The sequence below is a fragment of the Cotesia typhae genome, unplaced genomic scaffold (genome assembly GCF_013202065.1).
Source record: "Cotesia typhae breed Kobodo isofemale line unplaced genomic scaffold, CoteBio_Ctyphae contig_5, whole genome shotgun sequence".
Taxonomy (NCBI): Eukaryota; Metazoa; Arthropoda; class Insecta; order Hymenoptera; family Braconidae; genus Cotesia; species Cotesia typhae.
Window position 1 is genome coordinate 3,958,538 of NW_027423757.1, and position 23,963 is coordinate 3,982,500.

Here is a 23,963-nt window from a genome sequence, read left to right on the forward strand (position 1 = left end):
AAATAACTGTTTTATTTATTGTTGTATTGTACAGTACGATGTATTTATTTATTTTATTATTAATGGGAATTTGAAAGCTAGGTTTTTGTTTATATAAATGTTCAATTACATTTGATTAATTGGTTTATGAATGAATTATTGTTGTAGAAGAAACAGGAATGACAAACAGATTTTGATGATATGATTTGCGTAATTTCATTTATACACGTAGATGTATTTGATAGATAAATGCAGGTATTCTGAAGAGTATTGATTATAACTTGCGGCTGCGCAACTACCTAATGCCGATCACATGCCCACATTCATTATTACGCGGGGGTACATGATAAGAATAAAAAACAGAGTGAATAGGACGCACGCGGTTCACTATTTTAAAGACTATTATGTAGGAAAGTGTTAATCTGTAAGACTGTTAATCATAAATGTGTACGAATTCAATTTTTTTATCTGAATTTTTTTACTCAATTACAGTACACGAATTGTTACTGATTGTCAAGTGAAATTACATTATTTTGAACGTAGGTATTATTATGCGTTTTTTTTAAATTAAAAATAAGCTATATTTTGGTTTTATTAATTTGTAATGATAAAAATCGTTTATCAATACCTGCATTTATTTGTTTATTTTATTGTAAAGCATACTTGCACCATTGATTTTAGTGTCAGGGTTTAAAACCGAATTTTTAACGTTGAAATGCAGTTGCAATTTTCAAATCCATATGTTTGAATTATATGTATGACTATTCAGCCGCAGTGCAGGTTTATTCAGTTTGTCACTAATTGAATAATTAATTATTTCAAAGTAATAATTTGTTTTTTTAGTACTTGCAGTAATTTATAATTTTACAATCGTCTAATTAAAAATCATAAATTGCTTAATATTTTATTAATTTATTTAATCGACATCTTTTATTAATCTTTTAAATGTTTTCTTCTTCTTGTATTTTCTGAACAAATAATCAGTTACAATAATTAATTATTTTTGGATTTATTTTTAGCCATTTCTTCTTTAGTGTGACGTTAAAAATTATATCAAGAATTTTATCGTCTTATATTGTTAGAAAAAAAACTTACCCATTTTTCCTCATTTTATTTCTGTCGAACAAATTACAAATAATGAGATTAAATAAACAGTTCTACATGTTTATCCTTATTATAACTGTAAGGAAAAATAAATGAAGACGCAAATATTTAATTTTAATTGTCACTAATTACTTGTTCTTCTCTTATCAACATAAATTAAATATTTATTTATAATATACCTATAATGATCATTAGAATAGTAATTTTTATTTATATTTATAAACTCGCTATTATGTTGTCACAAAACAATTTATGACATTGAGATAATTAATGAATGAAATGTCAATTTGTCAATTATTGTACTGCATCTTACATACGTAACCGTAAATAATAATAGCGTATGAATTAATAATATACACACTTGTTATGCAGAAGTATTAGTGAATTGAGCACTGCTTATCTGAAATTACAATAGCTGGCTGGACGAATAGAAACAAGCACCCAGTTATGTTATATGTTGATACTTCATGCTTGATATCACTTCCAGACCAAGGTTGTAATTAATTTAAGCGATTATTGTTGCTAACTTTTATTTTTATTTTATCTCCTGCTTGTACATTTACAAATCTCAGTATATGTATTATACACACATGTCAATTTGTAATAATATATATTTTTTAAATTTTGTCATTACATATGCTGTATATATTTCTTCATCAATAATATTTCTTTAAGGATATTCTTAGATTCAGAAATTGGCAAAAAAAAATTCTCATTTTAACAAAAATTTAATTATTGTAATAATTAGATACTTTTTGAATAATATTAATTACTTTCGCAATTAAAAATCTTAAAAATTGAATTTTTAAATTAAAAAAGAAAAATTTATTTTCAGTAGTCATTACATAAATTAAATTAATTTAGAATTAAATTAGAAAACTGAAAATTTTGTTCATTTCTGAACAGATTTTTTGATAAAAATAAAAATTTTTTTAATTAAAAAAAATTTCCAATTTTCCAGGATAAAATTTTGTAAAAATCCAAAAAGATGGTGGACGTAACAACAAATTTACCATCAAGCAATGGAACAACATTGATGGGCCGCACAAAAGGAGCTTTGAAAACAATGCGAACAGCATTGGGAGGCGGTGGAGAGTATCTCCAAGGACTGGGTAGCAGAATAGGATCAGCATTGAGCAGCAGCTTTGAAGACAGTGAAGTAACAACTCCGTCCTCGCCGCCGTCGCCTCACTTGAATGACCAGAACACCAGCCGAAATGAAGGAACGGCACGACGGAAGTTGCGGTTTCCTCGGTATTATCACCACGTATTTTTAATTTTAATTTTTTATTGTACCATCCACATACAATATTATTTTTACTCTTATTATTTAACATTTATACACACTTACAATTAAATTTTTAATTGCTTATTACTTATATAGGACTTGACGTTTATTTCCTCATGATTGTTTACTAATAGACCCGGCGGAGGATTTTCCTATGAAGATTACGAAGCAATGACCCGACATAAGCTCGAACGTGAAGCTTGTACCCGGTCACGTAGAAAATATCCTGCGGGAATGACGTATGAGGAGATTGCATCTTCGCGAACTTCTGTGGAAAATAAAAATCCAATGCAAGTCGAGCAGGATATTAGTCCGGACAGAGATAGTATTGAGAGTATCGAGCCGCTTCAGGAAAAAGATATTCGGGCTACTGGTCCAGATCCTTACGATAAACTTGATTACAAAATAGGTAAAGATTTTATCTTAACATTGAAATTTTATTTTATATTTTTATTCTTCTTACAATTTATAATTACTCAAATAAGAATAACATTTCAACTTTTATATTTATAACACTGAAGTTAACAGATATTAAAAATTTTTTTGAAATTTTATAGAAATTAAATTATTAAAAAAAAATTAATTGAAAAGTTTCACATGTGAAAATTAATAAAAATTTATAAAAATTACAAGTGAAAATTTTTAGAAGCATTTTTTTATTGTAATTAATTTGTTAAAGAAATTTTTAAAATTGACAGCTGACCGCTAATTTCAGTATTATTTATATTTAATTGTACTAACAAGTAATTATAATTTTTTTTTATTTTATTGTTATTAAGCAAGGGCTCCAGATCGCTATGAAACGGTTGTTTTTCGTTTAGGTAATTTATTACATAATAAATAAATAAATGTTATAAAGCTTTATGTGAATTACAGGTACATGTTTAACTGTGACCCCTTAGTTGTCTTTTATTATTTTATTTTATTTAAATTTCCTGTATTTATTATTATTATTATTACATGTTTGTTTAATTTTGTAAATTTATCAACTTCCATAATCGTGTTATATTCATAAAATTTATTTTCTCATGATCTGTGGCAGTGTAAATAGGAAATGTAGTTTATTACTATCAACAAGTGTTGCTATTTAAATTTTCAACTGATAAACTGATAATACATACGGCAATAATAATTTTCACTGTTGTTGTTATTATTATTAATTGCCGTAAGTACAGATATAATTTATGAATACTATTTTATTTGAAACAATTAGTTTTTGTTATCAATACAAACATTTTTTTACAGTATTTAATGGAGCACGTACACGGTGAACACTGGGTTTAACAACTTACCTGTTTTATAAATCCCTATAACATGTATAGTAGTATTTATGTACTATATTGACATATATAAAAAAACAGATTACAAATACTCTTTTTTTTTTCCTGTAGATTATATATATATATATATGTGCTTGTAGCCGTGACAATAAAGATAAATATTTAATAATCTGTATAATAAATTGTTATTTTTATTTTTACAGATGTACCTTGTAGTAGTGGCTCGGCGAGTGATCAAGACGGCTACGGGCCCAGTACGAGTTTAGATTCAAATATGGATGGTCGAAGAAATTGGGAAAGATCAGGTGAATTTTGATTTTTTTAAAATAAATTATGTTATTATAACTATTTATTTTTTTATCTACATTGATAAAAAAAAATAATTGTATTTTAAGATTCTAATAATTAATTTTTTTTGTTTACAATAATTAAAAATTTTATTGCAATTTTTCAAAATTTTCATATTTTGATTTTCAAAATTTTGCTTTATCAAATAATGACTTTTGTTAAATTGCATTGTACTTTCTCAACTATTGATGTTTTTAAAAATATAAGCTCATCCTGATGTTACACTCATCAAGAGCTTTCATTTAAGTACCCACATGCATTTTGATATATTTTTCATATATACATATATATAATATATATAAATATGTGAAAAATTGATGTGGGCACTTAAATGAAAGGTCTTGATGAGTATAACATCGGGATGAGCTTATATCTCTAAAAATGTCAATAGTTCTTAAAATAGAAGGTAATTTCTCAATTATGTACCTAGAGATAAAGAATTTTCGAATGCAGCCTAAATACTTATCTTAATAAATTGACTATCGGTGAGAATGATATAAAACCTTGAAAAGGCACAAATTCAAGTCAAGACCTTTGGATTGACACTAAATTTCACTATAAAAACCGATTTTATCATATGACTATCCTGGACACAAAATTTTTTTTTATTCTCTTAATAATGTAAATAATTAGTAATTAGTAATTACTAATATATAAATAATATTTATAGGATCTTCCGGCTCGGTGCAATCATGGGCATCAAGTTTGTCTGCAGACAGCCAATCTGAAGAAGCAGCCGCTGATTTTATGAAAACTTTTGTACCAATGTTGTTCGATGCGCCGGAAAGTATTGACCAGGAGCAAAAAGCTAGCTTTGGTCAAATGGTTCTTGTACGTATAATAATATTTAATTTTACATGAATTTTCATTACCTTTATTATATGTATTTGTTCTTTGTTAAAAATTGTAAATTAATTATAGACCGAGTCGGGAAGAATATGGTTCTCAAGGGTTGTTAATGCCAGAAGAGCACGTGCCTGTGTTTCAGAAGCTTCCTTTTATTCATTAGCGCAACACTTTGCAGTAGCGTTGTTTGAGTGCCACGAAGCTGATGATTTCGCTCCTGCTAAAAACCTTATGAATATGTGTTTTACATTTTATCATGAAGGTAATTAATAATTGAAAATACGTAATATCCTTATTGGGAAGAAATAAATAGGTTAATTGGTTTTATTTTTAGTGGAAGTCCCTGGGTTGGAGCCGTATAGAGAATATTTGTATACACACCTTCGAGTCCAGCCTATCTGGAGATCCATGAGATTTTGGACTGCTGCATTTTTTGACGCTGTGCAATGCGAAAGAGCCGCTAGACCGGTTCCTTCGAGATCAAAGTCTTTAAATCGAGAGACTATTGCTGCAGAAGATCGAAAGTATCAAGCTAATATTGTCTTCGGGCAATTGGGGTACTTGTTTTTTAATAAAATAATTATTAAATAAATTTTTAATATTATAATTATAATAAAAAATAATTATTTGCTTGATTTTAGTACTTTTACATGTAATATGCACGCTTTTGGATTGTCAAGAAATCTTTGTTTAGAATTTTTACGAAAACAGTGCGTGATAGCCAATCTCACAGCAGGTAATAACTTGATAATTTTTTATTATAAAATTAATTTTAATTACTAAATTTAAATTATTTATATTTTTAGAGCAAGAAAAAATGTTACGGGATAATATTATGCGAATGTTTGATGAGTCTGAACCATGGAGGTAGTAGGACTATAAATAATGCGGGCGCTATGTGTTTGTGCATAATAATTAACGACTGAATAAGTATTTGAATATTAAATTTTCCATATAATCAGTATTTGTCAATTAAAATGAGGTCTATTGTTTAATTTAAATTATAAAATACCAGCAAGTATTTTTGAATGCAGCTGAATATAATTGGTAAAATTAAATGGAGCACTGATAGTTATAATAATAATAATTTAAAATATTTTAATCCAAATAAATTATTTTAAATAATTAGAATTAAATTTAAAAACTAATATAATTAACGACTTGAAAATCGTTTCTTCAAAGCCTTAACTATTTAAGATCACAGTTCTGCTAACTATTTTTGTGATTAAGGAACTATGAGCTTCTTCTTACCTAGAGATCTTGATGAATAAATTTCTAATAAAAGAGGAGGATTTATTAAAATAATATTAAATCTTTAAAGTACTTTGCGGTACTTGAATGTTATGTAATTAAATAACAAATATATTATTATCTATTAAAATAAACTAAACTAAAAAAATTAAAAATTCCATATCATGTTATATAAAATTATGTAATCTTGACAATAATAAATAATTATTGAATTAGGTGTAATTGGGGCGGAATTTAATCACAAATACCAATAAATTTTATATTAATTGTTTATTTTAGTGTACTCGGAAATGTTTAACCGCAACCAGTGGGTCTTTATCATTATTATTAATTTCTTCTTGTTAACACATTTGATCAGTGAACATCACATTGCTTTTATATCAAGTTCACACAGTATTTTTCATTATTCATAATTAATTAATATAATTAAATGTATGAGCGGTTTTTGAGACGAATTAATTTTATATTATTGTATCAATTATTTTATTATTTATTTATTTAGTAGCTAGTAATTTTAAATAGATTTTATTAATGATAAATATTTTTACTGACTAACAAACTACGAAATTTTTAATAAAAAACACATTGAATCATCTCAAAAATAACCCTTACACTGTTTTAAAGACAGTCGTACTTATTATTTATTATTTTTAAACGTCTTTTGGTTCTTTTACACAGTTCGACATGCCAGCATATTCGTACAATACTCAAAAACACTCATGCGACCAGACCAAGTCATTTAAATTAATTAAATAGAAAAAAAAAGATGAAAATTAAATAATTACATATATTTATTCTTTTATGAGCTTTATTTTCAGGAAAAATAATATCAGAAATTTAATTATTTAATAAGTTTATTTTTTATTTAATCGAGGTAATATTTTAATGCTATTAACGTTAATGAATATCTAAAATATTGAATTTATATGCTCATTTATACAAATATTAAATGTATGAGTGTTAAAATAAGGACGGGGATAAGAGATATTTTCGTTCCATTATAATTTTTTTGAATATATTAAACTTATAAATAAATATCGTCGTTGTACAATTTTTTCATTCATTTTTATTTTTATCGTCAAATTTTTTATACTATTCAATTAGTTTTTAATGAAAAAAAAAACTATTTCATTAATGTTAAAAATTTACTTCATTTTTTTATCGACCTTAATTATAATTAATAAAATAATTAAAAGTAATAATCAATAAAATATCATCACATGTATTAATTTTTTGTAATTAATAAAAAAGAGCATTGGACACCATTGATTTTGTTCTCTATTTATTCATTTATTTAGTATCAATTATTTATCTGATTCTCGGCAGTACACTTATTATTAATAAACACTCAGTGCGAATGTCCAGTGATTAATATATTTATTAATATTAATATAAATAATAGAAAAAAAAAAGATTTTTAAATTTTGCGTAAAAATAATGACGTTCGCACTTGAAAAAATTTTTAAAAATTAATCCCTTCTAATTAATCTCTTTAATCTAATCACTTTATCCGTCTAATACTATACGAAAAATGATTATTACAATATCATTATTTATATATTTATATGTATTTATATATAATACAATCTACATTACAGTTCTAATTTTCGAAAAATAATATTACAATATTTATATATAAATAGTGTAATAGTGTAAGTGTAAGTGTTAATGTAAGTATATTATTGTTCAACGTGTACCGTCAATCATTTATAATTTTATTTTTATTAATTTATATTTTCCAAATCCTCCGTATATCCTCTTATCCCCACCGACTGTTACATCGTATTATTTTTTATTATGTAATATGAATTAATAATAATTAATCCACTCAATTTAATTTTTATTACATTTTTTTAATGTGATTGTTATTTAAATTTATTTATTTATATCGAATGGAAAAAAAAAATTTACATGATTTTTATTTTATTGCTCATGTAAATTTAAATGCAGATTATTTATTAAAACAGTCACTGACAAATAAAATCATTACAATAATAAAAAAAAAGCACAAATTGTAAAATTTTATTTCATTCACAATCACGCCGTATTCATTTGAATTATCATTCCAATTATTATAAATTTTTAATTTTTTCATTTTCAGCAGCTAAATATTTATCACTAATAATAACTGTGTGTAAGTGTAATTGTTAAATCGCTAGGCGTTTTTCCTCTTTACATTTATTTTACTTGAATAACAACCACTTTCAAAAATCAATTTTCGTTTTTTATTTTTTTTTTCTTTTGCAATCTATTAATTTTATTTTTTTCACTAGATATATCACAAACTGCCGGTGATTAACATAAATCATAAGGTTTTGCATCAAATATCGAGTAACTAATATCAATAATCAATAATAGTCATCACGGTGTCTTGGACACTAGTGTTGTGTCAGTCTTATCACTTACAATCGGTTATAGTTATTATTTTAATTACAGTTATTATCTCGAGTTTTTTATTTATTTATTTTTTTTTTATTTTGATACAAATCCAAGATTTATCACCGTTTAAAAGTATAACATTAAGGATTACAAGTTAATCAATTACATCACCGAGGTCGAGGTACATTTTATTTTATATAAATAATTATCTACGAATTTTATTATAAATCATAGACAAAAAAAAACCTGACCGTTTATATTAGTTACATATCGTCTTCATTAACGACTGAAGTTTCATTGTTTATTTATTTATTTATTTATTCATTTAAATACCCTACTAATTATAATTTATAATTATAAACTTATCATGCTGTCATTGAGGACTTTATTTATTTAAAGTGTAAATATTAATAATTGTTATCTTAAATATTAGGCGACTTTTTAGATTTTTTTCAATAACCCATTTACCTCCAGGTTTATTAATTAAATAATAATAAATTTAGATTTTTTAGTTTTTTTTCTATTTTAATATTTTTTTTATTTTCCATTTTTTAAATATATTTTATAGAACTTGTAGTCAAGGGGGGAGAAAACGCCTTTATGGCAACAAAATCTGCTATAAGCTCAGATATTAGATTTAAATATAATAGTAATAATAATTAATAATAGATGTTATTATTATAATAGTTTACTTTACTAATAAGTAAATCTGCAAAGGACCTATCAAGCTTTTGTTGCGTGTAGCCGCGAAGCTTGCTAATTATTATTAAATTGTATGCGATTTGCAAATGAATACAGTTTAAAAAATCCATACAATCCAAACTTCTAAATTTAGACTCCGAGAAGACTAAGATTAAATGGTATGTAATATTTAATCTATCGGTAATAATAATTAACAATATTTAAACAGTAATAACTACAGCGAGTATGATAATAGTTTTTTTTTTATTTTTTTATTCCTTTTTTTTTTTTTTTTTTTTTTACTAAGCAAGTCTATCTAAGTCCAAGATTAAAGATTCTTTGAATAATGTATTAACATTTAAAGTTAATTATTTTTTTAAAAAGATACCATACGCCGTCATAAATATACATACGGTATATATATTTGCATATAATCATACAAAGCTCTACACCGTGGAAGAATTTCAATGAACGTCAGAAAAAACTATGATTGAAGTTTAAAATAAAAAAGTTTTTTATTAAGTGTTATTAATATGCAAATTTATGCTTTTTTTATGTTTAATAATTTGCATAAAAGCGTTTGCTGTTTTATTGTTACTAAAAATTTTATTTTCAGTCGACTTGTCGAGAATTATTATTTTTTTTTTTTTTTTTTTTTTTTACGTCCAACAAACAGTTTATAATTTACTGTAATTTTAATTTAAACGAAATTTAGTTAGACTCTGAACTTGAGAATTCATTAGTCTAAATTTTTTTATTTTTTTCATAACTAAGCTAATAAAACAGAAGTTCATTTTTATCTCGTTGAAATCAAAAGAAACATTTTAGCCGACGATATTTTACTTTAAATGAATTTTCTATAAATCAAAGAAATTTTCAATAATTTTTTTTTTTTTAATAAAACTCAATTTTTTGTCATAATATTCCGAAAATAAGATCAATTAAAACTAATTTTAATGACACATATGCATTAATTATTATCACAAAACAGAAGTACGGATGAATTAACATCTAAATGTAATTACAACACCGTAATTTGGCTAATTAAAATTCAACGAGACAAAAACACCATAATTAAGTAATTGTTTAAAGCTCAATGCGCGTTAAGCTGAATTAAATCAAAGTAATTATATTAATCAATTAATTAATGAAACATCGACAGGAGAATTAAGCATTACATAAAAAAAGTAAGTAAGTAATGATTGAGAGTAACCGAGAATATTTGATTTAAAATTTGTGTCTATGTTGTTTTAATTGAGAGTTCTATTTATTGAGTAGCATTCGTGATTGCACAAAGCAAGCTTATGAACACTTATTAATCAGCGTTTTGTAGTAGAAGTTTATTTACTTTTTTTTTCTTAACAAATTACAGAGTAGAGCGTCAGCAAACTAGCCTGAGCGGTAATAACGCTGATAATTAAGGCAATATTTAAGTTCCAGTGCATTGGGAAGTACAAGTAGATAAACTTGACACAGCCTAGTTGTCACGAGTAAGTTTAATTCAAGTTTAACTGATTCAATATACTTGTTTCTTTTTTTTTTATCGTATTTTTAGTTATAAGTTGCCTCGTAGTTGCGTACAGCAGCAGCTAAAACCCTTGACTCAAGTTAGGAAGCTCAAACTTCAACAGATTTCATCAACTTTTTAACTTCTGTTAGTTTTTATTAATTTATTAATTTTTTTTTTTTTTTTTTTTTTTTCATAATTTCTTTTAATTGGTTCAAGGACTCGGGAATATTACCACAAGTTTATCGGATCGAGCACTTTGTTTATTTACACGTTTTACTTTCAAAATGCTAAACAAACTTTAACTTGTTAATTCAAGGGAAAGATATGTCCGCTTTTGCTTTTTGTTTTCGTTCTGTTCAAAACTTTTCATGTCAATTATTTTAAAATTGAATGTAAAAATTAATAAAAAAAATATTCAATTAAAAATTTAGAATTTAAATCGCCTAGAAAATTTTAAATCTAATTGTCGATTAGCGAAGATTTCACTTAAATTTTAATCAACTAATTGTTAATTTATTTATTCCTATATTTATTAATTTAAATTTAAATATACTTATTTATAGAGTAATAATAATTAAAATAATAATAAGTTTTTCTATTTACAGGCTAAATTAGGGCACGGATGAACTCGTCCGTTTTATCCTTTTCCGTCTAGAATTGTTATTTATCATTTTCTCCTTATCTAGTTTCATCATGACTTAGTGCGTTTAAATAACAATGTTTTTTTTTTTTTTTAATTTTTAAAATAAAAAAGAAGAAGCAACTTCATTTTTGTTTTTGATTTAAATAATTATTGGAAGTAAGATTTTTAATATAATAATAATAATAAAACATGACAAAGACATCTTACATTCTTGTAACCACACAGCCAAGTGCATACACATTTAATTAATGACACAAGTTATTAATTTAAAAGTAAAATATCGGAGCGTAATTAAAAAAAATTAACAGAATAAAAAAATAAAATAATATTTAAAATTTTGGATTATTCACTCAAATATCACTTTATCATTTTTAATTAGTGTAATGTCTATAAATATATACATGAGTAATTTACAGAGTACTCGACTATTACGTCCAATAACCATCCTTATAATCTTTCCCTTTTTTATTTTTTTATTTATTATTAATAATTATAATTATTAATAAAAAAAAAAAAAAAAAAAAAAAAAAAAAAAAACGAGACTAACCATCGGTACTTGTTATAAATTTAAAAGTTTGATAGTGGCGTTTGATTTAGTAAATGTTGTACAGGAAAATTTACCATTTAGTTTAAAAACTGTTCCATTCTCTATTTAAATATAGTCATTATTTATTTTAGTTCTATTTTCATCAATAACAATATTTTTTTTTCGTTCTATTATTCATTTAAATTTGTCAAATAATCATCATCATTATCACCTAAATTTAAGTGAATTAACAAGTCTTTATTAATACTACTGATTGATAATTTATTATCGAGTAGTTAAAAAAAAAAAATCGGTGCTGTTGAGAGAAACGCGAAAGACCTCGACCCATAGCAATGACTAGTTTAAACATTTCAGCTTTTAGTTTTAACTTCTGTGTAATTCACATTCTATTTATTATGTAATATAAGTTAATCAATCAATCAATAAATTACCTGACTCGTTACACGTGCTAGGAAGACATTCCAGCATTTCTTGGACGGTTGTAAACATTTTTTAAATTATTTATGTTACTTTTAAAATAATAAAATATTTAACTTTAAAATTCAAATAATCAAATCACAAATATTTTTATTTATAAAAAATCACGATAAAAATTCATTCGATGTTGCGAGTTTTGTTAATAAATAATTACTCAAAAATTTTAATTTATCACTTGGTAATTAAAGCATTTGTCATGTATTTAAAAAAATAATAATTGAAAATTGATAACAAACAAGTATATAATATTAATAATCTCAAATTTATTTTCAATCAGTATTATTTGTTTATGTATCAGTCATATGAATAAATAATATGATTTTAATTGATCATAACCATAACTATTTTAATTAAATTTATTAATGATTAATAATAAATGTATATATATATATATATATATATATATATATATATATATATATATATATATATATATATATATATATATATATATATATATATATATAAATATTTATACGCAGTAATTATTATTGTATGATCGTTGGTTAGTCACATTACTCTCAACGTTCCTGATCTTGCTCAGTTCGCTATTACATACAAATATAAATATATACATATTTAATATTCATATGTATATCATGTTACATATATCGTATAATAATCATGCAAATTTAATAATAATAATATTAAAAAAAACAATTATTTAATCGAAAATTAATGAATTAATTCAGCGAGTATAAAAAATTGTCATTATTTTTTTAAATTACCTTCAAATTTTATTTAATATCTTATTGACGATTTTATTTTATTTCAAATATCTTATGTATGATTATTATAATTAATATTTATTAATTATTTCGTGACGGCTCAAGGGCCCTAGCTAGCCTACGAAACTTATGCATTACAATACAATACAATAAAATTTTTTATTACTACTTGCACTTATGTACACGCAATGTACTAACACGTTTGTTAGCACCGTGTATTTCGTACGTGTTCTGTGTATAAATAATATAATATATTTATTTATATATTTATATTTATTTATATATATATTTATTTATATTTTTCATTTTTTATTATTTATATTTATATTTATGTGTATGTATATATTTATATATTTAATAATTTTATTTTACTTATACTTTTATTTATATCCGCTCTTGAGGAAAAAAACTTGTAACGTTTGAGAAAATTCTATTTGTGATCGAGGATTTATCGAATGTGTTTTTCACTGGGATAAAACCATAAATCCCGGAAGCATTTATTTTAATTTTAATGTAAAAAAAATTTAACATAACTTTGTTATTTTTTTTTTTTAATTTTTACTAAAAACAAATTCATGAATTTTATTTCTTACAACAACCAAATATAATTAGTGAGTATTCTATTATAAATTTTTTTAACATTAAATTAACATTAATTTGACTCAATTTTGTTCGATTTTTTGTATTATAATTAGTAACACAATAGTAATTATAATTAATAATAATAATTTAAAAACAATGTTAAAAATAACAAAACAAAAATGATAAATACTTTTGTTTCTTAAATCTAGTGGCCGGGTTCAGTTTAGGTCTGAAAATTGCACAGACAATTAAAACTAATCGAATCCATTGAAATAATTATTAATTTAACATTAAATAATAATAATAATTAATAATATCAGAAAATAATTATGCATAAAATTAATTATTGTCATCTGTCGATGATGGATTAAAAAAAAAAATTAATAAAAATGATAAATTCCAATGGCTTCGTATAATAATAAAACTGCACTGCATAACTTAAAATACTTGTAACAAAATAATAAAAATAAAATAGTCATGTCTCATCTGCGTTATGCCTATATAAATGTTTAAAACTAAGTTGTCTATATAACAGCACCAGAATTACACAGTCGAGCTATATAAATATTATTTTTATTATTTTTAATCAATTAATTAATTAATTAATAATTATTTTATTTTATTTTTTCTGCTGACGGATTTAGGTGTTCAAGGGGTGTGTATCTTAGGCCATCGTATCCCGGTATTGCATTGAAGATAGATCAATTTTGATGAAGAGCTCGTGTTGTCTAAGGAGGATCTCTGTAGATTGGTATGGGTCCTAAATTCCTTGTACAACGGCATCATCTTCTCGTCGAGTGTGTGTGTAGCCAGTCCCTCACTTAATTCGTTCCTCACGCCAAAGTGTACCGACTTGTGTAACATGTAGCGTGTATGTTGTATGTATTATGTTATATACTGTGTCTAGTAATATTAATAACTTGTAGTAGTAGTTTAGTATTAATAGTTGTAATAGTAGTAGTAGTAGTATAAGTATTAGGAGTAGGAGTAGGAGTAGGAGTAGGAATAGGAGTAGTAGTAGTAGTAGTAGTAGTAGTAGTAATTGAAGTAGACGTAGACGCAGTAGTGTAGACTAGGAGCTTGAGGAAGCGCTGATAGCCATCAAGGGTGCCGGCGGCAATGCCACCGGTATGTGGTAATATTTACACTGGGGCCGCATACAGGCACCTTTTACCGCGTCTCTGCACACGGTCACGCGGTTATCCACCACCTCCACATTTCCTGAAACCAACAGACATCAGATAACACCTGATTAAACATTACACCAACTATTATTAAATTTTAAGAGTACATGTTTTGTTTTTAATCATTAGTTTATTTTTTTTTTTTATTTTATCCTGTTTAAAGATGAAAAATTTTTTTTTATGATAGCGAAAGTAACATGTGTACGTAGTAGATCATTTTTTTAAATTAATATTATATCTGAGAACAAAAATTTTTTTCATTTAAATTATTTTTTATAAAAGCTTGTTAATTATTTTTTTTACTGAATTTTCAAGCCTATAATCTTCAAAAATTTTAATTTATTATTATTCTAGATTTAATAACCCTGGATACTATAAAAAAAGTTTGGAAAATTAAAAAGTGTTCATTCATTTTAAAAAAAAAATATAAATTGTGTAATTGATTGAAAAAATTATAAAAATTAATTAATTTCTTACAGAGTATTTTTTTTAATATCGGTGCCTGTTTTTCTTGTTATATGCGTACAGTCTATAAAAAAAAAAAAAAAAAAAAAAAAAACTCTGCTACGGTTTAGTGGTGCCATAATTCTGCGGTGATGAAAAAAGTACTATAAATAATAATAAAATGCATAGATCTAAATAATAATTTTTTCGACCAATTTCCCTGTTAAACAAAATAATTGTTATTGAAATGTATTTTATGTGCCTGAAAAATTATTTGACTTGATATAAGTATACTCATATTAAATTAACTTGTAAGTGCGATATAAATAACAAAAAATCAATTTGAGTTTCGAGAAAACGGCTTTTGTTAAAATATCGAGAGTAGGGTAGAACCTCAACGCTTCGCTTATGAGGCGTGCAATTGGCTCAATTAAGAGTCATTAGATGATAAAAAAAATTAAATATAAAAATGGTGTGACTTTTTGAGGTGTGTGTTTAAAAAATTACACATGAAAAGGTTTTAAAGATTTTTCTTTGAAAAAAAATTAATTGTAATTATTGAGCCAAAAAAAATGATTATACATCTGTTTGATTATTTTCAATGGAAATTATAGCTTAATGAGAGAAATTAATGTAAAACTTACCGTCATGGAGATGAATGAATTTACAGGCGGGACGGTTGCACAGTTGTCGATTAAAATCTTGGCACACCGGGAGGGTGTCCAGTAACTGAAAGAAAATATTCCGGTATCTGTATACGTATTGTTCTGTCATAAATAATCTAAAGGAATTATTAGTTATAAAAAGATACAATGAACAAAGAAAAAAAAATAACTATAATATATAGAGAGGTTATTAAAATAAAATAAGGAAATTTATAAAATGACACTTGTACACACACGCACACACTGTTCACAATCTCATACTCTGACATACTATATCCGGTTTAATAGAGCATGTAAAACATAATACATTACATGCTCTATAAAATGGATTGAACGTAAATATTAAGAGGTACTTAATAGCTAATGTGATACACGAGTAGTTGAAGGTATTTTGCGATAAGCACATTCCAATTATTTTACTTTTTACTTTAGTGAAATTTTATTTATAGATATTGCAATTTTTTTTTTAACTTTTTAACTCGCAAGTTTTTTATGTCAGCTCCTTCTACTCGTGTATTTTTATTATATTTAAATTTTATTTATTATGTAAAATTTGCAGTAGAACGTAATTATTATAAACTTATTTTTTGTTTTTAAAAACAGGGAAACCCTACCGCTCGTATCGTGTTTCAAATTAATTAGCAAGCTATCCTTGCGCAGTGTATAGAACAAAAATGTTTTACTTTTCATTAAAACAAAGGGCTGTTGTATATTATTTTTAAAAAATTTATAATTTTAATGGCCCATAGCTGATTACAATACGTATTTAAAAAATTCTCAATACATTTAGTGCAAGGGACGTGGCTATGTAAAAGAGGATCCTATTTATTCGCAAATTTATATTTTTAATTTAATTTATTTATCTACTGTAACAATATTTAAAAATAATATTATATTTATTATTTGCGAATTATAAGCCCTCTCCTCAGTGGGCCATTATTACTTTCAATGACTAGACTTTATAACTTAAGTTAAAAAATAATAATTAATTATTTTTCACTTTCGCAAGTTATTTTTTTTCATTATTTGTTATTTTTAAGGTAATTTTAATTTACAATAAACATCATATCATTTTTATTACAATCTGCAAAAAAAAATTTATGGTTTTGTGTGAGTCGTGTACCGAAAACTACATATTTATACGCTTTGACTAAAAATTACGCACGAATACATGCACTCCGGTAGCGAAAAATAATAACATAATATAATGATAATCAAGTTTATGAGATGCTTTAAATAATATATATATATGTAAAGTGAAGTAATGTAATGTAAATGTAAATGCATAAATTTTTAAATAAAATACGCGTATAAAATACTATTAATATTAATACAGTAATAAATGTGAGCACAAATACACACACGAACACGCGTGTCTAATTGTAATAGTAATAAATGAAAAAAAAAAAAAAAAAAAAAAAAATAGTTGTAATTATAATAATTAATAATTATAATAATAATAGTAATAATTGAAAAACTGTTACAATGAATGATAATTCAGCGAGTAGATTATAAACATCCAATTAAATAGATGAAAATCGTGTTAGCAAAAAACGTTAGGTAAAGCATTATACAACCTACCAAATATTTAATCAATTAATTATTACTAATTGCGAGTAATCAAGGACGTGTAGTTATATATTTATACATACATATATATCGACATTAATAATAATAATAATTTAAATCATAATAATTATAATGATAAAATAAAGAAAAAAAATCAAAAATAAATTTAAAAACTAGAATATATGTATGTAATGAATTATAACGCGCAGAAAGGTAACTAGGCTCACCATTTAAGCGTGCAAATAAAATATAAAAGTAATTAATACATTATTAATTAATTTAAATGATAATAATAATAGTTATAATAAATGTAACGTAAGTAATAGAAAAGAAAATATAAATGTGACTCGCAAACGTTAAAACCGTGTTTAATTAATATATCAAAATATCAATATCACTATTTATATATAATATATATGTATATAATATAATATATAAATATATATCCTCCGGCGTACGTATAAAAGGAGGTATTGGGTTTTATAACAAATATATAAATGTAAGTAAGTACTTAATATATATGATGCGTATAATAGAAATTCTGGCAAATTGCTTCAAGATATGTATATATTTATATATAATTTGCTACGAACACAGAGTCTTGTCATGCAAATATAAATGGCCCGGGAGAAGGGGGCTTTGGTGCTTGGGTGATTAACGGTGCATTAACAATTTATTACCGGTAAACAAATATATAAGCGTCTTTATTGTGATAGATAAACATTATTATTGTTATTATTAATATTTATGTATTGTGTTAATTATAATTTATAAATCATAGTAATTCAACTCTCAAGGCACACAATAGGACAAAAATTTTGTTTTAATTTAAAACAATTTTTTTTTTACAATTAAAAATTTGGTAATTAAACTCAAAATTTGTGATAAAAATTTTAATTGTGAGTGTGTGCTCCGAGGATTAAATTAAAGACTAATTACACATATTTAAAATAAAACACTTTTCAGTATATTACGACTGTGACAAACAATAGCGAATAATAAATAGTGTATGTATTTATATTTAAAACAATAAATAATATATCTAGAAAATGGATAATAATTTGTGGCCATTTCAGAGTGACGGATGGCGTTTATTTTTATTTTTTATAAGTAAACGTTATGCTGGTTTTATTTGGCACACGTCACCCAAGCATTTTTAGTTATCGCCAAACGCTAACTACCGCCAATTGGTTCGTATACGTTAATTTTATTCAAACACTCACATTCATCCTAATTTTTTTATGTACTTAGGTTTTTATGAATTTAATTTACTTTAAAAATATTTCAAATATTTATATTGAAAAATATAAAAAATACCTGAGCTGTACAATATTTATTTTACGCAACAAACCAAAGACAGATAAGTTAGCGGGAATTGGCGTGATACGAAAGATGAGGGAAATCGTAAGCTGTCAAATTAATACACGTGTATATATATTTCATTTCATTAAAAATAAAATATGTATACATGAGTATATTCTACTGCAAATAAGTTCAACACTATATTTCAACTGCGATCTCCGCAACCATAACAGCAATACAGCCAATTTTAATAATCAATGAAAAGTAGTACATATGCCTTATATCAATAGTATCGAAGTTCCGAATAAAAGCTATAATATTAAATAGTATATTTTAATTTAATATATTTATTATATACTTGTGTGTCATTAAAATAATGTTTAATACTATTTCTAGTATAAATTAAATGAAAAATAAAAGTATAACACACAAAGTTTACAATCGCGTGCATGCAAATGCGATTCGTTTAGCATTCACTGCTTTCTTTCAATCATAATTAAATTACATAATTATCAATCACGATTTGCAGTCTAATTTGTAGTAATAATAGTAATAATAAAAGTATTGAAAAAAAAATTTTTTTTTTCTAAAATTTAAATTAAATTAATAATAGTAATAATAATTAAAAAAGTATAAATAATATGCGTAAAAGCTGACTACGAAAGCAAAAGTAATAATGCACGATGCGATATTTAATAATATTCATACTTGCGCCATTATATATTTATGACAGCAAAATCGCGTGATAGCTACGTTTTGTTATTTTTGTTTTTATGGTTTTAACGACAATAATCCTCGATCGCTAAGCCGAGAAAAAATGATAAAAATGTAATATTACGTCCTCGTAAAAAATGTTAAATAAAATGTCTAAGTAACATAATTATTCATAACACTATCGATTGTTTATATTAAGCGATAAATTACTGATAAACTACTGATATTAACTATAACCGAAGACAAATATTAATTAATAATATATATAATTAAAATATACTAACAATGTAAAATTTATAAAAGCTTGCTACAATTGAATTTTCGATATCCTCAGGCTTTTAAGAGTTAATGTCAAATTATAGTTCAATAATCACGATTGTAACTACAATTATCGTTACATCTATTATTATTATTATTATTATTATTATTATTATTATTATTATTATTATTATTATTTTATAATAATAATAATTATAATAACGATTGCATTTATGATAATAGACAAACACCAGGTAATATGCAGTGGTTATTCGCAGTTATAGTTGCGGTGAGCAGTCGTGAGGGAGACGCCCCCAAAAGCTACGTGTTAGCTGAGGTTAATGAGGACTAAAGACAATTGTTTAAATATAAACAAATAAACAAATTTAGTGAATACGTGAGTGAAATATTTCAATCAATAAGTAAAATTGCCCTTTATCCTCTTTATCCTCAAAGGTTAGCAGCATTAACATATCAGGCCTGTATTATTCAAATCAAATCCGTAATTAAATATAATAACAATAAAGAAGACGTATGTAGTAGTGACAAGTAATAATTAAGTGGTTGGAGTAAATAAAGAAAGATTAAAATTGAACGAAAAAAAAAAATAAGAAAACGATACAAAAAGTTATTATGTAAATATTTATGGTTGATAATAAGAGGCAACTTAATACGGATTTTGAGAGTATAATAATAAAGACCTGATGTAGGGTAAAAACTGGTTACAATAATGAGTCTACCTGTCCGCAGCTGTCTGTGTAGACGACACAGTGAGCGTTTTGAGGGACCACATGGGCCCCGACAGTGGCTAAGGCTGCTAAGGCGATCCACATGCAGCAAACGAGGCAGTGTTCATACGATTTTTTTTCATTATATTGATTTTTTATTTTATTATTTATTTATTTATTTTTTTTTTTTTTGTACCATCAGAATAGCAAATTCAGTACAGAACGCACCAAATCAAAGGGAGGAGCAAGTTTGATGTCCCCTCCAGGCCACCCAGGTACATGTCCGAATAATTTGAAACGTGGCAGCAATTACAACAGGCGTGTAGAAACAATACGAAAGTTTACAATTTAATATTCAAGCGTTTAATTATATTTTATATATTAAATAAATTTAAATTATAATAAATTATATTAAAATGCGTACATCAATAATAATTATTGGCCAGTGTTCAGTTGGTTTTTAGGATTTTTTTTTTTTTTTTTTTTTTTTTTTTTTTTTTGAGGTATTTAGTTAAATGAAGGATTTTTATATCAACGGGCAATTATTTACCAAGTTTGTAAATAAATGTAAAAAATCATGTTTTTTTTAGTGACAATTTGTGGTAAATAGTTGACCGATAGCGGAAGCCAATTGGTGTGAAACAATTAATTGATTTAATTGAATTTAATTTAATTGAATTGAACAAGCAAATTTTACGCGAAGTTAATTAATTGCCGAAATTAAAATGCCAATTTGTTTGGTTTTATAAATAAAGTATTAGTGATGACGCGTTTAAAATAATTGGTTGTAATTATTTGAGTAGAAAAAACCAAGTGCAGACCATCAGTTGGCGATCCAGCGTGTCGTCGTGAAAGATGACGGGCCCAACACCAAAAATTTAATTATTTTGTTCATGACAATCAGGCAGAAATACAAGAATACATGTTTATATTCAATATAACAACAACGATAATAATAATAGTAATAATAATAATAATAATAATAATAATATGTAATAACAATAATAGTAATGATAATGATAATAGTAAAAAAATTAAAAAAAAAATAATAATAATTCAATAATCATAATAATAATTCAATAATCATAATAGTAATAGAAAACAAAATTTTTTAAATAAAAATAATAATAATAATGTAATAAATTATTAATGAATGTTTTTTTTTGGTATGTATAAATAGCAATGCAAAAGTACGATGTAAAATCAAATCACGCAAATATAATTGATCAATTTGCGGCAGTGAATGCAGCATTTGGTGGATATATTGCGTAGTGCAAATTTATTTATAATTATTATTATAATTTATCACGAGTAAATATAAATCCACAATCGCCATATGATAGAAGAGCATTAAGATTTATAATTAATTTGTTATTTATGTTTTTGTTTTTAAATTATTATTAATTTTTTAATTTTTATTTAAAAGAATAAATAAAGTAATTAATAAAGTGAGTTACCAATAATTTATGGATCAGGTGATGTCGGATTTTTTTTTATTTTACAGGAGCAAGTCAGGATAGGCAGGGTTGCGATAGGAGAGCATTCCAGTGTAATTTTAAAATATATTATTTTTTAGGAAGTGTTGGTTCAGTTCAAAGACGTGCGGCGAATCCAGGCGAAGGCAAGCATGAAACAGAAAGTTCAAAGAGAGATCATGAACGGATTTGAGTAACATGCACCACTAAAATAAATAAATAAATTTTAAATAACAAAATATATATTAAATTAAATTAAATTAAACTATTAGTTGCATTAGGAAATTGGTGTTTCAATTTGTTTGCTTGCACATCAGCTTTACAAAATTGTTTTAATATTGATATTAATATATGGACGAATAAAATGTTAATAAAAGTAATGCGGTAGCTGTTATGCAAACACGTGAGCTTTAAAACGAAAATATAGAGTAATTATACTTAAATTAATGGCATTAATTATATTAATAACTTGCAAACGCAAAGATTAATTTAACAGTAGTGATAATAATATAAATTATGAAGGAATAAAAGTAATGTTGCGTGTTTAAAAAACTATGATTTGTAAATTGTTTATGTCGCACATGCTCTAGTTTTTGAAAAAAAATTTATAAGTTGATGTTTGATATATGCATTCTTGTGGATCTTGAGTAAATTACCAAGAGTTAAGTATAAGTGAAATAAAAGATTAGAAGTAGAGTAATAATAACAAAAAAAGAAATAAAAATAATGAAAAGAAGTGAAATAAAAATCAGGAGAGAAGAACAGCTTAGTAAAGTAGCAATTTATCACACTAAGAAATAGCTATTTCACTTGAACTCGGTACTCGCTCACTTGGATATTTTGAAAGTAGCATAGGGCGATGTTACGATCTACTACGGACTCCGGATGGAATCACAACTTCTGTTTGTTCAGTCAGCGTCCGATGTACCTTTTAAAGCCTGGATGCGGCAAAGCTGCAACAACTTACTTGCTATGCAGAGCTTTTTACTTTTTAGTGTCCAGGAAAAGAAATAGTGTGCATATATATTTTTCAAGTGATTGCTAATAAATTGCGACAAAACACACACATATATATATTGTATTTTATATGTTATATATATATTTAGTCTTTGCTTTTTTTTTTATACTAGCTGGATAATACAAAAATATCTATCTTTCTCCAACGATGTTTTTTCGACGTCGCTGAATAAAGTTATTCGTGGATATTTTTTTTTCTCTTCACTTGAATTTTTTTTTTTTTTTTTTTTTTTTTTTATGTATGTGTATAGTAGTATACATATTCAACTAGTGCAAATAATGATGCGTCATATTTATATATGAGACGGCTGAAGCATTAATATAGGTTTTACAAATATAAACGATGCACGTGGCGTATCTCGTGCATTTAATATATATTCTACAGCAGAATAACAATTTTATAAGCCAGTTAAAAAGGAGAAGGAAATATTTCATTGTACCACCGATGTTACCATTAATTTTATAAATTTAATTACTTTTTTGTTAATGTAGCAATCCATACATCTAGTAATTTATTAAGTATTATATAATTTTTTTTTCTTTATACGGCGATTGTTTATATGATTAATTTAATTTAATAAAATAAAAAAAAAAGTAATCCAGTGGTCTTTGATTTTCTTGTCTGATTTTGATCCCTCGTACCATGAAGTTTCGCATCTAAAGCGCTGAAAAGCCTTGGAAAGGAACCAGAGGCAGGAGATAGTGATGCAAGGGGTAGTTTAGCACACAATCACTAGCGAACTCAAAGGTTCTGATAAATTTAAACTTGAGCTTTTCTCGGTGGTACTCGTGATGTATACATATATATATTAATACATATATATATCTATATATATGTATATATTTATTTATAAATGTATATATTAAAAGCAACTAATATTAACTATAGAATTAAAAGAAGACTTTGTACTTGAATTTACAATTGACATTGCAGATGTTGATGTACAAATTGATTTATTCGTTA

At 25.0% G+C, this 23,963-nt stretch overlaps 2 protein-coding genes and 1 long non-coding RNA gene across 5 annotated transcripts in view; 2 read left to right on the forward strand and 1 right to left on the reverse strand.

Moving 5' to 3' along the window:
- The first annotated feature begins 40 nt into the window (after window positions 1-40).
- On the forward strand, window positions 41-11,846 carry LOC141530381 (uncharacterized protein KIAA0513-like). 3 transcript variants are annotated; one of them, XM_074247441.1, is made up of 10 exons: window positions 41-518; window positions 2,045-2,337; window positions 2,506-2,780; window positions 3,151-3,192; window positions 3,855-3,956; window positions 4,670-4,830; window positions 4,921-5,107; window positions 5,180-5,402; window positions 5,487-5,581; window positions 5,652-11,846. In XM_074247441.1, the coding sequence occupies exons 2-10, from the start codon at window positions 2,072-2,074 to the stop codon at window positions 5,714-5,716; spliced, it is 1,416 nt and encodes a 471-aa protein (XP_074103542.1). In that variant the 5' UTR covers window positions 41-518; window positions 2,045-2,071; the 3' UTR covers window positions 5,717-11,846. The 3 variants fall into 3 exon arrangements, with proteins under 3 accessions (XP_074103542.1, XP_074103544.1, XP_074103543.1); XM_074247442.1 differs by lacking the exon at window positions 41-518 and adding an exon at window positions 1,091-1,576; XM_074247443.1 differs by lacking the exon at window positions 3,151-3,192.
- A 1,469-nt stretch (window positions 11,847-13,315) lies between these two features.
- LOC141531338 (uncharacterized) lies at window positions 13,316-20,712 on the reverse strand. Its single transcript, XM_074249087.1, has 3 exons — window positions 20,520-20,712; window positions 15,916-16,000; window positions 13,316-14,864 (listed from the first exon to the last, which is right to left on the reverse strand). The coding sequence occupies exons 1-3, from the start codon at window positions 20,610-20,612 to the stop codon at window positions 14,716-14,718; spliced, it is 327 nt and encodes a 108-aa protein (XP_074105188.1). The 5' UTR covers window positions 20,613-20,712; the 3' UTR covers window positions 13,316-14,715.
- The window catches only part of LOC141531339 (uncharacterized), an 11,016-nt gene continuing 3,059 nt past the window's right edge, over window positions 16,007-23,963 (forward strand). Inside the window, exons 1-3 of the long non-coding RNA XR_012479911.1 lie at window positions 16,007-18,695; window positions 20,710-21,673; window positions 22,012-23,963. The exon at window positions 22,012-23,963 is cut by the window's right edge and continues 3,059 nt beyond it. This is a non-coding gene — a long non-coding RNA (uncharacterized LOC141531339). The remainder of the gene's footprint in view (window positions 18,696-20,709; window positions 21,674-22,011) is intronic.

Excerpts from the sequence above, each read along its gene's own strand:
- LOC141531338 (XM_074249087.1), bottom strand. The coding sequence starts at position 20,612 with ATGTGGATCGCCTTAGCAGCCTTAGCCACTGTCGGGGCCCATGTGGTC. Across the intron at positions 16,001-20,519 it reads ACACAGACAGCTGCGGACAG|TTACTGGACACCCTCCCGGT; the intron begins GTAGACTCATTA and ends ATTTTCTTTCAG. Across the intron at positions 14,865-15,915 it reads ATTCATTCATCTCCATGACG|GAAATGTGGAGGTGGTGGAT; the intron begins GTAAGTTTTACA and ends TGTTGGTTTCAG.
- LOC141530381 (XM_074247441.1), top strand. The coding sequence starts at position 2,072 with ATGGTGGACGTAACAACAAATTTACCATCAAGCAATGGAACAACATTG. Across the intron at positions 3,957-4,669 it reads AAGAAATTGGGAAAGATCAG|GATCTTCCGGCTCGGTGCAA; the intron begins GTGAATTTTGAT and ends TAATATTTATAG. Across the intron at positions 5,403-5,486 it reads ATTGTCTTCGGGCAATTGGG|TACTTTTACATGTAATATGC; the intron begins GTACTTGTTTTT and ends GCTTGATTTTAG.